Source organism: Coffea arabica, chromosome 9c (genome assembly GCF_036785885.1).
Source record: "Coffea arabica cultivar ET-39 chromosome 9c, Coffea Arabica ET-39 HiFi, whole genome shotgun sequence".
Classification (NCBI taxonomy): Eukaryota; Viridiplantae; Streptophyta; class Magnoliopsida; order Gentianales; family Rubiaceae; genus Coffea; species Coffea arabica.
Genome location: NC_092326.1, coordinates 41,131,079 through 41,145,323, shown reverse-complemented (window position 1 = coordinate 41,145,323; position 14,245 = coordinate 41,131,079). Strand labels below are relative to the sequence as shown.

The 14,245-nt window shown below is 36.8% G+C and overlaps 2 protein-coding genes across 3 annotated transcripts; both read right to left on the bottom strand.

Moving 5' to 3' along the window:
- Window positions 1-1,639: 1,639 nt before the first annotated feature.
- LOC140014321 (probable adenylate kinase 6, chloroplastic) lies at window positions 1,640-7,523 on the bottom strand. The gene is made up of 4 exons (XM_072065001.1): window positions 6,847-7,523; window positions 4,944-5,084; window positions 2,831-3,103; window positions 1,640-1,912 (listed from the first exon to the last, which is right to left on the bottom strand). The coding sequence occupies exons 1-4, from the start codon at window positions 7,204-7,206 to the stop codon at window positions 1,769-1,771; spliced, it is 918 nt and encodes a 305-aa protein (XP_071921102.1). The 5' UTR covers window positions 7,207-7,523; the 3' UTR covers window positions 1,640-1,768.
- Window positions 7,524-9,107: 1,584 nt separating this feature from the next.
- Window positions 9,108-13,035, bottom strand: LOC140014326 (protein TONNEAU 1a-like). 2 transcript variants are annotated; one of them, XM_072065011.1, is made up of 8 exons: window positions 12,632-13,035; window positions 11,641-11,773; window positions 11,201-11,289; window positions 10,988-11,110; window positions 9,811-9,944; window positions 9,692-9,717; window positions 9,452-9,608; window positions 9,108-9,358 (listed from the first exon to the last, which is right to left on the bottom strand). In XM_072065011.1, exons 1-8 carry the CDS (start codon window positions 12,716-12,718, stop codon window positions 9,307-9,309), a joined length of 801 nt encoding a protein of 266 aa, XP_071921112.1. In that variant the 5' UTR covers window positions 12,719-13,035; the 3' UTR covers window positions 9,108-9,306. The 2 variants fall into 2 exon arrangements, with proteins under 2 accessions (XP_071921112.1, XP_071921111.1); XM_072065010.1 differs by having other exon boundaries at window positions 9,692-9,720; window positions 12,632-12,967.
- Between the last annotated feature and the right edge of the window lie 1,210 nt (window positions 13,036-14,245).

Sequence of the window (14,245 nt, the reverse complement as noted above, 5' to 3'; positions counted from 1 at the left end):
TATGGAAGATTCACTTTTCCACATTAGACATTACTCCAGCTTCAGTAAAAAAACAAAAAACAAAACCGGTATTCACTTTACAATGGCAAGTTTCAATTAATTTTCTACCGAGCCAAATTCTGAAACGAAACCAAAGTGTCAGAAATTTGAGAAATTGTATTGTAGTGATTTTTAGGAGTTCTTATAGAAAAATATACTGTGACAATTTGACGTACGTGAGTTAAAAAAATTAATTAAAAATGTATTCATAATCCAAATATTTTCAACCAAAGTAAGGTCGAAGAAAACGCGGCCCTGTGGCAACCAGAGTGAATCGCTGGAGCTTAGTCGGCTTTGATACTTTAGTAGGACCCTCGCCGACTAGCGCACCAAGGCCGGTGTGTGTGCCCGATGCTAGTTTTGCATTCTCTCTTTCGTGCACGCGGCCATGCTCCGACGGGACCAGACCATGCATTACGGACAGAATATCCCAATCGACAAAAATCAAGAATTGAAAGATTTAATGGCGAGTGGGAATGACATGTTGACAGTTCAAAGTTTCAAAACTGCAGCCAGAGGATCATGTATGGAGCTACTCTTCAACTTGCTTGCATATTTGCATTCATGCATGAACTCCCTGACGCACGCAGTTCTTACATCGACAACGAGATTTGAACGCACGTCATTTTGTCAGAAAGAAAAAAAAAAAAACCAACTTCGAAACTGATCTGTGATGGGCTTCAACTTTCAAAGTAAGTAAAAGGCATAATTGTGTAGTGCCTTTCATGCTGGGAAGCACAAGTACAGCTAGCCATGGATTATACCTTACAGGCATGGAATCAGACAGATCTGTATAACAATAATGATATTTTGGATGCATCCTTTAAATATTGATCATAAAATAAAGTAAATTTTACAGTAGGACTAAATCATCTGGTCACCCTCTTAAATTTAAGGATGTTTAGGCTGCTCATCAAAAATTCAACATCCTGAAATGTTTGTAACTTGGAAAATCATAGCATGTGATGTGATATCACAATAAGCCCAATTGGAGTTGAAATGTAGGGGGATACTAAAAGGAAAAATTCTACAAATGGTCCCTTAACAGTTGAACCTTTTTATAGTTTTTAAGTGTCATTTTAAGTGCATCATTTCATCCTAACTCTCATCTCTAGCAACATTTTCACTTTTACAATGGAAATGAGAATATGGATGCAAATGGTGCACTTTAAATATATAAATGACTAGAAAATATCATTGTAAAAGCGAGGGACTAAAAAAGTATAAAACTTGATGTGTAAAGGACCAAAATGCATCATTTTCAAAGTAAGAGACTGAAAAAATTATAAAATCAAATATGGGCAACGATTTGTGCAGTTTTCCCAATACTAAAATGAAGACTTAGAATTTAGACAAGAATTTTATTTACTAACAAAATAACAATGCAGTGTTTGGATACTTATTTGAAAAAAAAAAAAAGAAAAAAAGAAGCATTAATCGACCACCATCCGCATCATATATCTTACAACAGTACAAGTAATCACATCCTGCATCAGCTGAAATCCCAGTGCTCTCCACGAGTCCAGGAAACCCCTCCAGGGAACTTAATGTTTAATTGACTAATGGAAGTGGAAGGAGGTCTTTGTTGTATGGAATCATGTACGCAAATATAACTTCAATTTCATTGAGGTGGGCATGTACATCACACATGCAAAGAATGATTTAACTACTTAACCAGGAAAAAGCTGCCATTTATGCAACTACGACAACTACCCGCAGCTGTGAATGTTCAAGCAGCTAATGACTCTTTGTTGTCATTGTCATCAAGATTCAAGGCTTGAAGCAACCTAGGCCAGGATTCAGGAATCCCTCCAGGAAGATCAAACTCCAGCAATTTCCCACGCCTTCGATAGAATTCCTCCACAGGTCGGCTCTGCATGAAACGCGCAGAGCATTAGTCGGACTGCACCAGTAAAAGTGCCAAGTACTCTTTTCGACAGACTCTAAAAACTCTGATAAGATATTCATCTCGATCTCCAGTAGAACACAGCTTGTGTAAAACTAGCAATATTATCAGCATCAAACAAATATACATATTATCTGTGTGCAATGGCGTTCCCAAAGTGAAAAGGCTAAATCTGTAATTCAAAAAATATATATATATATATCTATAGACGTATCAGTAACTAGATTTAATTTACCTCACTTGCTACCACAAACAACCAGAACTCTACCATAGATGTATTTCTATAAGGAGTACCCAAAAAGAATCTTAAATTGTAAATAAACAGTAGACATAGGTAAAAGAAGTTGTTTTCTATATAAAGATGAGTAACTCGAGGGACATCCTCCCAAGTTTTGGAAGTATTCTATCATAGGCCATACCTCTTACTACCTGGAAAACTCTCGTCGCTTGTACTTGAGAACTGTACTCAAAAAATACCAAATGCAGTACCAAAAGTTCCAAGTCCCTCAACCAACATCACTAATTGCAAGGTGGCAATTCTATTTTTGTTATGCATGTACCAGAACATAAAATGATAACATGCAAATAAGTCAAACCAAGTAAAAGTTACTCAAGGTTAAGGAGTTTTTAAAGTTCGCACAATATTGGCTTGCTCATTCAGTATCCAATCTAGAGAATTACACCTCAAGCAGCTTTATGTGAAATTAAACAGTTCATAAAACATATGGCCTTGGAGTCTCTCAGAGCTCCATTCATCTTACAAACTGCTCTCACAAGCTTCCGCTGTTCCAAACACCAGCCCAAACAATGACTGAACCATTTCATACCCCCATACAAAATGAGAACAAACAGAATAAGAGAGGGCAATAGGAGATCAAGCCGTACCATTTCATTGTAGACTCGGAGGCGCTCCTTCACAACTTCTTCAGTGTCATCAGACCTTGTGATTAGTTTTGATTCACAATTTGGCGGAGGAAGAAGGGGAGGCATCTGCATTTGAGGGCTTCCATCTTCACCCTTGATGTCAATGCAGGCAACATTATAGTTCCCTCCACACTCGCTACAAATCCTTCTTCCAAGGCATTTGGCAAGTAATGCTTCTTCCCGTAGCTTCAGATTAATCACCAAGTCAATATCGGTTACCCCCTCCAGAATTTCCTTAAATTAACCAAAACAGAGAAAAACTAAATTAAATGAAGATGAGTAGAAATGAATTGATTGCTGTCTTAGAAAACTATACAACCTGAACATTAGAAAGTTGGAGAGTCAATGACATAAATTGATCAAATATCATAATCACCAAAAGAGTATAATCAGGGAAAGTGAGACACAATATTTTTGGGGGGGTTGCGCAACGAGAAAATCAATGATTATAGTACTCACATTGTCTGAAAGTCCTCATCTTGGACATGGGTATGCTTTTGAGAGTAATAGGTGTCATCATGTCAGGTCTGTTTCTCTTCTATATTTTACAACTCAGAAAACAGACATCCAATACTTGGGACAAATTGTAGTGGTGAGGTTTGTGTACATAGAACTAGCACTGTATGTGGAAAGTAAGAAATGATAAAAGAGAAGACTAAGGATTAACAAGAGGTTGATGGAATGAAGGAAATACTGAAGCATCAATGAAACGTAACTCACTCAACTTTCAAGATTTGACAGCAAACCACAAGGATCAAAATCCAAGATTTGGAGACCAAGAGATTTAACATGGCTAAACCCAAAGAAACAACCCAGCAACAGAATACAGACTAGAGTGGCCAGCCAAATGGAAGAATTAAAGATTTTGTTGTACTTGATAAAGGGAGCAGAATAAATTACAAGCAAATAACATATAGACTTTATTTGCATCTGTGTTTGTGCACAAACCTTACTGAGAGGAAAAAAGAAAAAATAAAAATAAACAAAAACGGTTTTGCTCCATTTCAACAGGCAAAAGCTGATTAAGGACAATCCTAAGATTTACTTGAAGGCTAGTTTCCTTTCAAGATATTACAGTAGAAGTTCTAGTTGCTTTTGCTGTATGTCATTGTCCAACTGCATTTGAGATTAAAAGTTGCTGATAGGATACAAAATAAGCATGAAGCAACTTGCTTATATCACTGAGACAAATGGATAACAACTAGAGTAATCGAAAGAAACATCAATACCCGCATAATTTCACAAAAAGAATTGATTTAATTTGGAACGATTTCAAACCCATAAAAAACCTCTTCAGTACCTTTATCTGACTAACTAGCAAAATATATTCTACTTAGTGAATGCAAAGTGCTATTAGATAAAAGACTAGCACCATTTTCGTTTGTTCATATCTCCCGCTACAAGAGCTGTTGGGGCACTTCTTCGTGCACTTTTCTCCATCAAAAGCACCCCAGTCCCCATCCCAAATGCTGTTCCAAATACAAATTTTTTTTAAACAAACTTAAAATCAAAACACTCTTCCAATATCACCCAACTTTCAACTCTCTCCTCATACTCACCCAAGCCCATTCTGGGCTTTGTAGTCCACAACCCATGAACAACATTATGTGCTTTTCTTATAAAAGCCAAAGTTATTTTAGAATACATTTCAGTGAACACATACTCATAGACCCAATAAACGCCATTTGAAGCACTTCCATTTGAAGCACTTCAATATTTAAAAAAATATTTTAAATGAATTGAGTTACCACAACAAACACTTATGGTCTCAGTTACTTTTCTGCCAAAAGGTGCTTCCAGCCACAGCAAAGGTTGGAAGGCTTACCACCCTCCAACGCCCCTATTCCCACAGCCGACCATGCAAACCAAGATTAGAGGTATATGGGGGTCAATATACACTACTATCCAGGACTTGTTAAACTCTGGCTTCCACATGCACCTGTATTGCCCTCCTGGGTATTCACTAGGTAATAAAGCAGAATAATCTGTTGCATCTTGAATGGTCCTACTCAAACTAAAACCAAGCCAATCTAAACAAACAGTGATTCTCAAAACTAATATAAGTAAATCTCACCGCCTGTCTTATAGTTCGAGGAAAGCCATCAAGAATGAATCCAGTTTCACCATTGGCTTCTCCAGCTTCAAGACGCTTGGAAAGAAGATTTATTATGATCTCATCTGAAAGCAATTTTCCTTGGTTGACAATCTCAGCAAGCTGAAAATGCAGAAAGAGTTTACCAAACATAATCAATTAAAGAAAATCAACATGTATAGTTGCACAGATACACAGATGCATAAAAAACACTCTAGGATGTAACTGCCAAAAAGAGCCCAGTGCAGCTCCATACTTTTCTGAGTAAATGCAACTCCATCAAAAGTAAGGAAGACGAAGGTAACCAATTATCCAGGTAATCTAATATTCCAATGCTCTCACAAGTAAATCATGACTTATGATACAGAACTATCCAAAAGGATACTTTTACATATCCTTGACTTTCTTTTGCCACGGGCTTTTTATTCGAAAGTGATTGAGTTCTTGTAAACATAAATATTGTGCTTAAACATCACCAGAGCAAATATTTTCCTAGAGAACACGGAGGACTGAGGCAGCTGTCAAGGTTAGTTGATCTCAGATTCAGCATAAATTGACAACTACGCGTACACAGAAATTTAGGATTATCTTAACAATGATCTACCATCTGACATTGTTCCATGAAGTTCTGTGAAGAAGACTACGACAGGTATACAAAAATATCTATGGTGTGCAGAAGGCCATCATAATTATCTTCGACAGAAATTACAGAATTCTCATAGTTTTGTCCTCCAATTCACATATTAAATAGAACCTGATTGTACATGAACATGAGTGATTAGCAGTTCATTTTTGTCCAGTTCATGGATGGAGCATAAGTTCTTCACTACTAGTCATTTATAAGGCTAAAGAGGCACACACAACATCAAAAAAGCTCCACGTAATCACAGAAACTAAGGAAATGACCAGAAAATAACAAGTTCTGATGACTAAAACCCAGAAGCCAGGAATACTGATGTCAGAAGCTAGCTTTTCTTCCTTTTTAGTGAGCCCTTTTTTTAATTGGTATCCAACTACAAGCAAATATTCTACTACAGAACATTTCTATTTCCATCTTTGTGATTAGTAAAACCTAGTGACTATTCCATTTATTGGTTGTCCACAAATTCAAGAGGAGTAGGGATAGCAATTAATACGACCACCATGAAACCATGCATGTCAGGATGAATTGTCCATTGCAGTAGAGTATATAATATCAAACTGGCACAACTAATATTCAGATGAAGTCTATGATCAAAAACATCTGCTGTTGCTTTCCTTCCCAAATAACCTACCAAACTGCAAAGGAAGCTACCATCCAAGCTTTAACTTGAGTCCTACCTTCCATAATAACCGCATGACTTCATAAAAAGTCCCAAATGCGTCCTAGCACTCTCCACAAGGTTTTACTAGTTGAATACCAACAATCACAAACGCTAAATCACACCACGAGGCATTGAACGATTGAATTGAAATAAAAAAGAAAAAGAATTTGCTCAAATATCCTTGCAACACCCATGCCGACCTCGGTATTAACAGTAAATATCAAAGTAATGAAAGGCATTACCTTTTTAGACAGTGTAGGAATTTTTTGACACAAGCGGACACACGTTCATGACACCAGATCGTATTCAAAATTTGAAATTTCGCTGCTTGTACATCAGGTGCACCACCTACACTCGTGACTTTTACAGACAAATCTTTACGCTTGCCAGACTAATTATATTTCAACTAACACCAATAAATCAAACACCTGCTCAACATTGTTTAATGATTCTACCTTTCTTAATATTTATCAAAATTCACTTTCAGATTGAATGCATCTATCGCAAGAAAAGACCGAACGCATAAATCTCAAAAAGCAAACGGAATAAAAAAGGCCAGAAGGAATTCGAAACAAGAGGACCTGAGAAGACAAAGGACCCTGGGAGGAGAGCTCATGGCGAACGAGATCACCGGTGGAGATGTGGGGGACACCGAGAAGAGTGGAGAGGCGAGCGGCGTAGGTTCCTTTGCCGACCCCAGGGCAGCCCAGAAAAACCCACTGGACATTTCTGCCTTCCCGAGCAGTTGGAATTACAGAGGGACCAGGAGAAGCAGGGGTTGAGGTTGAAGACGGTGATGGTACTACGGGGGGTAAGTTGATCCCACTACTCTCGCATGACTTGAAACAGAAACTCCGGATTGAATGTGAATACGGGTAGGAGCTCAATATTATTGCCGAGCAGCCTCGGCTTCTTGATATTAAGCGGTTCAACACCGCCATTTCAACCCAAAAAAAAAAAGAAAGGTGGGAAGAGAGAAGATTCGTGCTTTTGAAAGCTTTTTAGACTATTGAGCAGCAGGGAAAAAAGAGGTGGACTGACGACGTAGTAATATAGTACTAAGTCGGAATGTCTGGACTCAAAACCTACGAGGGAGGAAAAGGAGGAGGAGGAGGAGGAGCTGAGGAGGAAGAGGAAAGATTTGTGTCTTCTCGACGATGAAGCGTAAATTTGCCAGCTTCCAAGAAATGCTCAAGGAAATCACCCATCAGACTAGAGCACTACAATTCCCCAAAAAAAAAAAAAAGACTAGAGTGCTACTATTCAAAGTCGCTCAAACATTAAATAGACGTGTGTACATCTTCCTACATGCTCCAGCCAGCAATTGCACTGGTAATTCTAAAACAAAGGTTTTAATTTTTTTTTTTTTTTTGACAAGGGAATTCGCAGCCTATTATTGAAGGGTGCACATTGAATAAATCTTATTTCACGTAATAATTCATCAATCACAAGAAAAAATAAAATATAATAAATAAATCTATGCGATCGATCTAAAACAAACAGATTGTTGAGTAGGCACTGAATAAATCTTATTTTATGCAATAATTTGTCAATCACACGTGAAGAAATAAGATGTAGTAACTAAACCTGCGCGATCTAAAATAAAGGTTATCAGATTATTGACTCTGTATATATATATATATACATGTAAATGTGCTTTATTCTTAATCGTGGCATTTGCCCAATTAATCACACAATTAAGTGACATTTGCCCAAGAGGCTGTCTTAATCGTGTTGTTTTTGACTGGGGGGGGGGGGAGTTAAGTGGGAGTTTGTGGAATGGTTTGGTTGAAACAGTTTGCTTGCTTTCTTGTTCGGTCAGGGTACTAATGGTGGCGGTGTAGTCAACGCCACCATGTTTTCTTCTTTTGGAAGGAGCAGAAAAATAGAAATGGATTACCGACAGACTTCTTTTGACTTTATAGTAGTAGTAGACTAGTAGTGGTTGAGGACTGCCTTGCATTTCTCAACGTGATGCACAGTGGCATAAATGCGAGTATGCGACTCAGGATTAATCCACGTGAATGTAAAAAAAAAAGAAGTGCGTACATTTCTCCGCCCTCAGACTGACACGGCAGCTGGGAGAACTCAACTCAATCAATCACGAATGTGTACAAAATTGAGTGGGTCATCGTGGTGGACGAAACGACTACGAGGTCTGGTCTTGGGTAGCCGTTCACGTCCAGGGTTCGAACCTCTCTTAACGCTTGGGGGTGAGGTATAATGTCTTGTAAAAAAAAAAATTTATCTACACCTTATTTACACACATTAATTTACTTACATCATCAACATATTTTTAAAATAATTATCCCAAAATAATCTCCTACCCAAACATAGCACATATTAGTATATCTACTGGAGTATAAAATTCGACAACAAAAAAAAAAGGGATATAAATTGCTTGGACAAGTTTCACACCATCGCCTCTGGACTCAAACAAAGCCCCTCAAATCAGATCAATTAGTTAGTACTCTCCTCCGTGAAAATTTCTTGGATGCTTTGTGGTTAGAAGATTGCTAATAAAATGTTTTCTGTTGAATCTAATTTGGAAACCTTGCTATCAACATCTTTTCAATTTTTTTTCATTTAGGTGTTGTGATGTTTGATGTTGGCTTTGCTGGAAAGTCTTGGAGTCAAGACTCTGGTGAGATTTAAAGGTTGAAAGGCGTGCTACAAGCACAAGTAGAGGCTTGCATGAACATCAACTTGAGTTGTCTGATGGCTCAACCTGAACATCAAAGAGCATCATCCATAAGCAACTGAAAAGAAACCAAAATCACTAGAGTCCTCAAACTGAAGCTATAATGAAACCAAAATGAAACTGAAAAGAAAACCAACAGGGTAAAAATTTAAAAGAAAAATCTTAAATTGGAAAACAGGAAGAAGAAAGAAATCACACAAATCACTGGAGGACGCACAGATATGTATATAATATTATACCATTACATTACATCACAACACTACCCGTCCCATGACCTAAATTACAGATGGATGAAGAATAAATCCACCCAAAATATTAAGTAATTCAAAGACCATAGCAGCTACATCGGGTCTGTCCTGCCATCATCTTCAGATATTCCATCACCTGCATGCCTGCATCAAAGTCCCAAAAATCCAAGTTGAGACAAATGCCACGGAGAAACAAATCCAAGTTGAGACAAAATGCCACAGAGAAAAGAAACAAACCGCCAAGATGAGGTTAGGTTCCGAGCTTTTCTATCCAACTGAAGGTTCTCCAAGGCAGCTGATGCACGGACAACCTCTTCTGGGAGCTCATCACCATCATATCTCCAATTGTATTCGTCTTTCCTGTAGCCAGACATGGATGTCCCAGCTCTTCTATCTGAAATCTCAAGTACATTAGAGAAATACAAAATTTTAACAGATATTATGGAACCAATAATGTTACATATGTTGGCAACTCACCAGATGCCTGGGAAGAAGGAAGCGGCCTGCTACAGCATTGAGAAGGATTAAGCTAGTTATGAGCCACAAAGAACAGAGTAAGAAGAACACAAGAACAAAAGAAATTGAGAGTAACGCACCTTCCCAAAGGAGGTATGCCACCAGCTACTGATGAGGAAGAAGGTCTCCTAGTATTTCTAGTCTCTAAGCTGGACAAAGATTCTGCATCTGGCATGGTTAGTCTCCTTCCCATACCCCTCGCTTGAGACAAATTCTGCAAGAAAATGCATCAGATCTGAGATTTAAAGTTGCAACATCATCTGAAAAATCAGACTAGAGAAAAACCAAAAATAAAGACTGTCAGGCACAGGAAAAAAAAAGTGATTTACTAATTGAGAAAACCAACTGTGGCAATCTGAATTCATCTAAGCCCAAAATCTGACTATCAAACATTGGTATAGCACCATATTCAAGTCACAGAATCTCATACTAAAGTAAGACTTGCCTTAGAGATGCTCCAAACAAACAGACACAAAGTACACTGAATTCCTAAATTCTATACTAGGCAGGTTACACAACAACTAAAGAATTTCAGTCTCAGACTAACAATAAATTAAAAAATATACATGTCTAAAATATACGCAGTGATGGTAGAATGCAATACTGACTGAAGACCTCTGCAAAGAGTAACCAGGATTCCCTTGCATCAACAAACACATACAATTCATATTTCAAAAAGACAACTGATTCAACAACTAGAAAAGTAGCAAGCTGCGTCATAGTCCTTGAACGTCCAGAAAGCATATAGAACAAGTGATTATTGATCTCTTCCTTCATTTGCATACAACAACTAATATGAGAAAACCTACTACTTAATCAAGATCTGATGATCCATCAAATCATAATTCAAATGATATGGAGGGACACATTAAATACTTCCAATGCACAAAAGAAAAATGACTTTCCTTAAACTTCATACCTTAATCTTTGAATATGGAGAGGTACAAAACAATATTGATGCATGGTCTACAAGGGCTATAAATGGGTAGTCATATGGTCTACAAGGGCTATAAATGGGCAGTCATTGTAATAGCCACTTAGAAAGGTAAATTACTCGGCAAGCATATTATTGCATTTAACTGAATTTGATGATCATATAACAAGTAAAAGAAATAATAGAACAAGAACGTTATAAGTCCTGCTTGCCTAGAAGATTTAGATGATTTACTGATTAAAAAAATGAAGCAGGCAAAAGAGTATGGAAGATATTCTGCAAAATATAGATGAGCATAATTAAAGGATGAAACGGTATCATACCTCGTACTTCAAAAATCCTTCAAGAACATCTAAAAGCAAAGGACCACTATCTCCATTCCTGTTAATATCATATCCATTCTTGCTACTGAACTCTTTCAATTCAGATTTCCAAGAATCCTTTGGCTGTAATTAAAAGATCAATAAGCTAAAACAATAAGAAAATGAAAGACCTGGAAATTTCACAACATACAATAGGAGAAGTATTTAACTTACCAAATTGCACTCTGGCAAGTAAACTTTCAGACTGTGGCTTAGTGAAGCCCAATCCAAATATTCACATATTAGGGCAGTTAGTAGCCTTCCTGCATTTAGGACATATATACAAGGGAAAAGGATGTTAGAAAACGAACTGTCTCTGTAAAGATCGCATGATATGTTTATGTGAGTAAATCATATATTTACAGTTTAAAATTCAAGAAAATACATCAGTCCTAGAATAATGTCAGGTTACTTCCAAAGTAATAATTTCTACACATTCAGCTTAAGAAATTAGATAACAATGATCGATTCTTATGTGCATCATCAATGATAAAATATTTTGCTAAACCATCAAAACAACAAATTATAGCAACATCCCAAGGCAAGAACAAGGAATGGAAGGTTAGCCATTGTGAGAAGTGAGAAATATCAAAGCAACAGCATGAAGCAAGAACCTGAAGGAGAATTATGGAGCTGTTTAGCACGCTCATTGCAGCTACCCAACAGTGCGGCAGGCAAACCTTCATCCTTCTCAATGGCCCTATCTTCCTCTTCAATTGCCTCAAAAACACTTGCTCTCAGTTCAGCCTAGCGTAACAAATGAAGTACAATCAGCAAATAAAGCTACTCTTTGCATCTCCCTTCACGAGCAAACACCACAAGAAGGAATAAAATGTAAAGAAAACAAGTAATTGCAATTAGTATTCTCATTCATCAAATTAAATACCTTCAATATAAAATAATACTCCAAGTTATAATTTCCTGAAGTTCCCTAGACGCCTATCTAAAACAAAGAAAAGCTTGCAGCTTTGAGTTTTGTGTTACAACATTGCATCTCCAAAAACCAGAGCCCCTTTATAGACTAGCTTATCAAGCTTAAAAATTTACCCAAAATACAACTAAATAATTGAATTTCACTCAATTCTTTCCCCACTATTTACTGGCACAATTTCACCACGAAACAGAAAATTCACAATCAGTATTGCGCATCCCTCAAATACCAGTATCCTCCACCATTCTCCTTGTTTTTCCCCTTGAACAGTGGAGTTTTGCTGTATCGTATGACAATGCAACGCTCCAAAAGCACTACATTGGACTTACCTAGCTTAATTCATCTTGCTTCTAAACCCAAAAATAAAAATACCGATGAGAAACAGAAACGAGTAAATCGCTCAAAAAAATGGTGGGTGGGTGGGGGGCGGGGACCTCTTTTTGTGTTTCAAATTTTGCACTCCGATCTGTCATGGATTTTTGGGACGCATTAAATCTATAAAGTACATGTCAAAGGTAAATGATTATCTTATCTCTACAGGCACAGGAGCAAATTGAAGAGATTTCAACAGAATTGTTAAAATAAATATCACATGAATAAGCAAACTATCTTCTGTGCATAAATTATGAAAAAAAAAAAGAAAAGGAAAAGAAAGGGTAGGAGAGATAATATACTCGGATCTTGGCGAGGACGCCTTTCTTTTCTAGGGTTCGAGTGACAAGGGTCTTGAGGTCCATCATTTCTCTTGCATAATCGTCCATTTTCCCGTCACCGACTGAAAATGTGGCGTATTCTAGTCTTCTCGTCTAACTTTCGAATTCAATTGTACAAAGGCAGCTAATAAAATTCAAATTTGCCCTCTTTCCAAGCAGATTTCTGCTCTGCTCAACTCAACTCGATAACCATGGAGGAAAAGAGGCTTTAGATTTTCAGGGGTTGAGCTGCTGCTCCTGCTCCAGGTTTCGGTTTTTGGCGAGTGGAAGCCAGTCAAGATGAAAGAGGAGAGGAATGAAGAGAAGCAGTGGGGGAAAATGGATTGTGTTTTGTTAGATTTGAAGGCACTAATAATAACCCGGGCCCGACTTTTCTCATTTCATACCCGAACGCCATATACCAAATGCTCCATACTCCAGATTCTAGGACTTACAGCCCAGTCCGAATTACATCCCTGGTCCCCGATTCAAAATTTTTTTTTTTTTCACTTAGAATATCTAACCTTTAGGCCAGACTAATCACCTAAATTATACAGAGCTTTGTCCCAAAAATACACTGATAACTACCAGGCTACGGAACAGTCAGTAAGGGTGTGAATCGGATTCGAAATCAATAATTCAAAAATTTGAATTCAAAATTTTGATATCAAAATTTTCAATCGAATTCGATTTTGAATTCATTAACTCCGAATTCATTTTGAAATTCGGTAAATTCTGATTTCATCGAAATCAGGAATATAAAAATTTTTATTATTATATAAATGTTATATTACATATATATAAAATATTATATATATATATGTATATGAAAAATGAATTTGAAAGCAAAATAGGAATTCCGAATTCGAAATCGAAATCGAAATTTGAAAAATTCCATTACCGAATTCAAATCAGATTATTATAATTCGAATCGAAAAACCAGGTTTCAATTCTGAATTCCAAATAATGGATTTCAAAATTTTAGAATTTAATTCAAATTCGATCGATAAATCAGAATTTTTCAATTTTGTATACTCTACCGATCGGACTACCCGCGAGGTATCCAATTCTAATTTAAGGCCCATGAAGTGTAACAAAATTATTACTCTAACAAAGTACTTTAAACAATTTTGCCATTGAATGCACATGACATTTATTATAACCAAAACTTCTTTTTTTTTTCTCCCCGTTGGTGAAAAGACTCTAATACTTTTTGGTCCATGACATAACCCCAATGTTACACTTCACACCATCATTTGTTTTTATATGTAAGTTTAAGGATGTATATTGAGGTTTAAGGTTTTGAATGAATTTGATCATTAGCAATAATTATTCATGATAACGCATAAATGATACTAATTTCGTATTATAGTAATGCAACTTGAACTATTAATTTAGAAGGAAAAAGTGTAAGTGAAAGATTCTGGATTTGAGATTTCTGACTTACATTAAAAAAACAAAAGACAAAAAAAAACTTGAACTATTAACTTTGTAGGAGCACTTTCTTACCACAAAACCAAGGAAACATGACTCAAAATGTCATCAATATGGATAGTTTGGGACAAACAAAGTAAGATATATGTATATGATTAAGTT

Bases quoted from the DNA above. Each gene is read 5' to 3' on its own strand.
- LOC140014321 (XM_072065001.1), bottom strand. From the start codon at position 7,206: ATGGCGGTGTTGAACCGCTTAATATCAAGAAGCCGAGGCTGCTCGGCA. The intron at 5,085-6,846 runs GTCCTCTTGTTT...CTGCATTTTCAG, and splicing joins AGGGTCCTTTGTCTTCTCAG to CTTGCTGAGATTGTCAACCA. The intron at 1,913-2,830 runs GTACGGCTTGAT...CGTTTCATGCAG, and splicing joins TCCGAGTCTACAATGAAATG to AGCCGACCTGTGGAGGAATT.
- LOC140014326 (XM_072065010.1), bottom strand. From the start codon at position 12,718: ATGGACGATTATGCAAGAGAAATGATGGACCTCAAGACCCTTGTCACT. The intron at 9,609-9,691 runs GTGAGTTGCCAA...TTGAGATTTCAG, and splicing joins TCCTTCTTCCCAGGCATCTG to ATAGAAGAGCTGGGACATCC. The intron at 9,359-9,451 runs GTTTGTTTCTTT...ACTTTGATGCAG, and splicing joins AACCTAACCTCATCTTGGCG to GCATGCAGGTGATGGAATAT.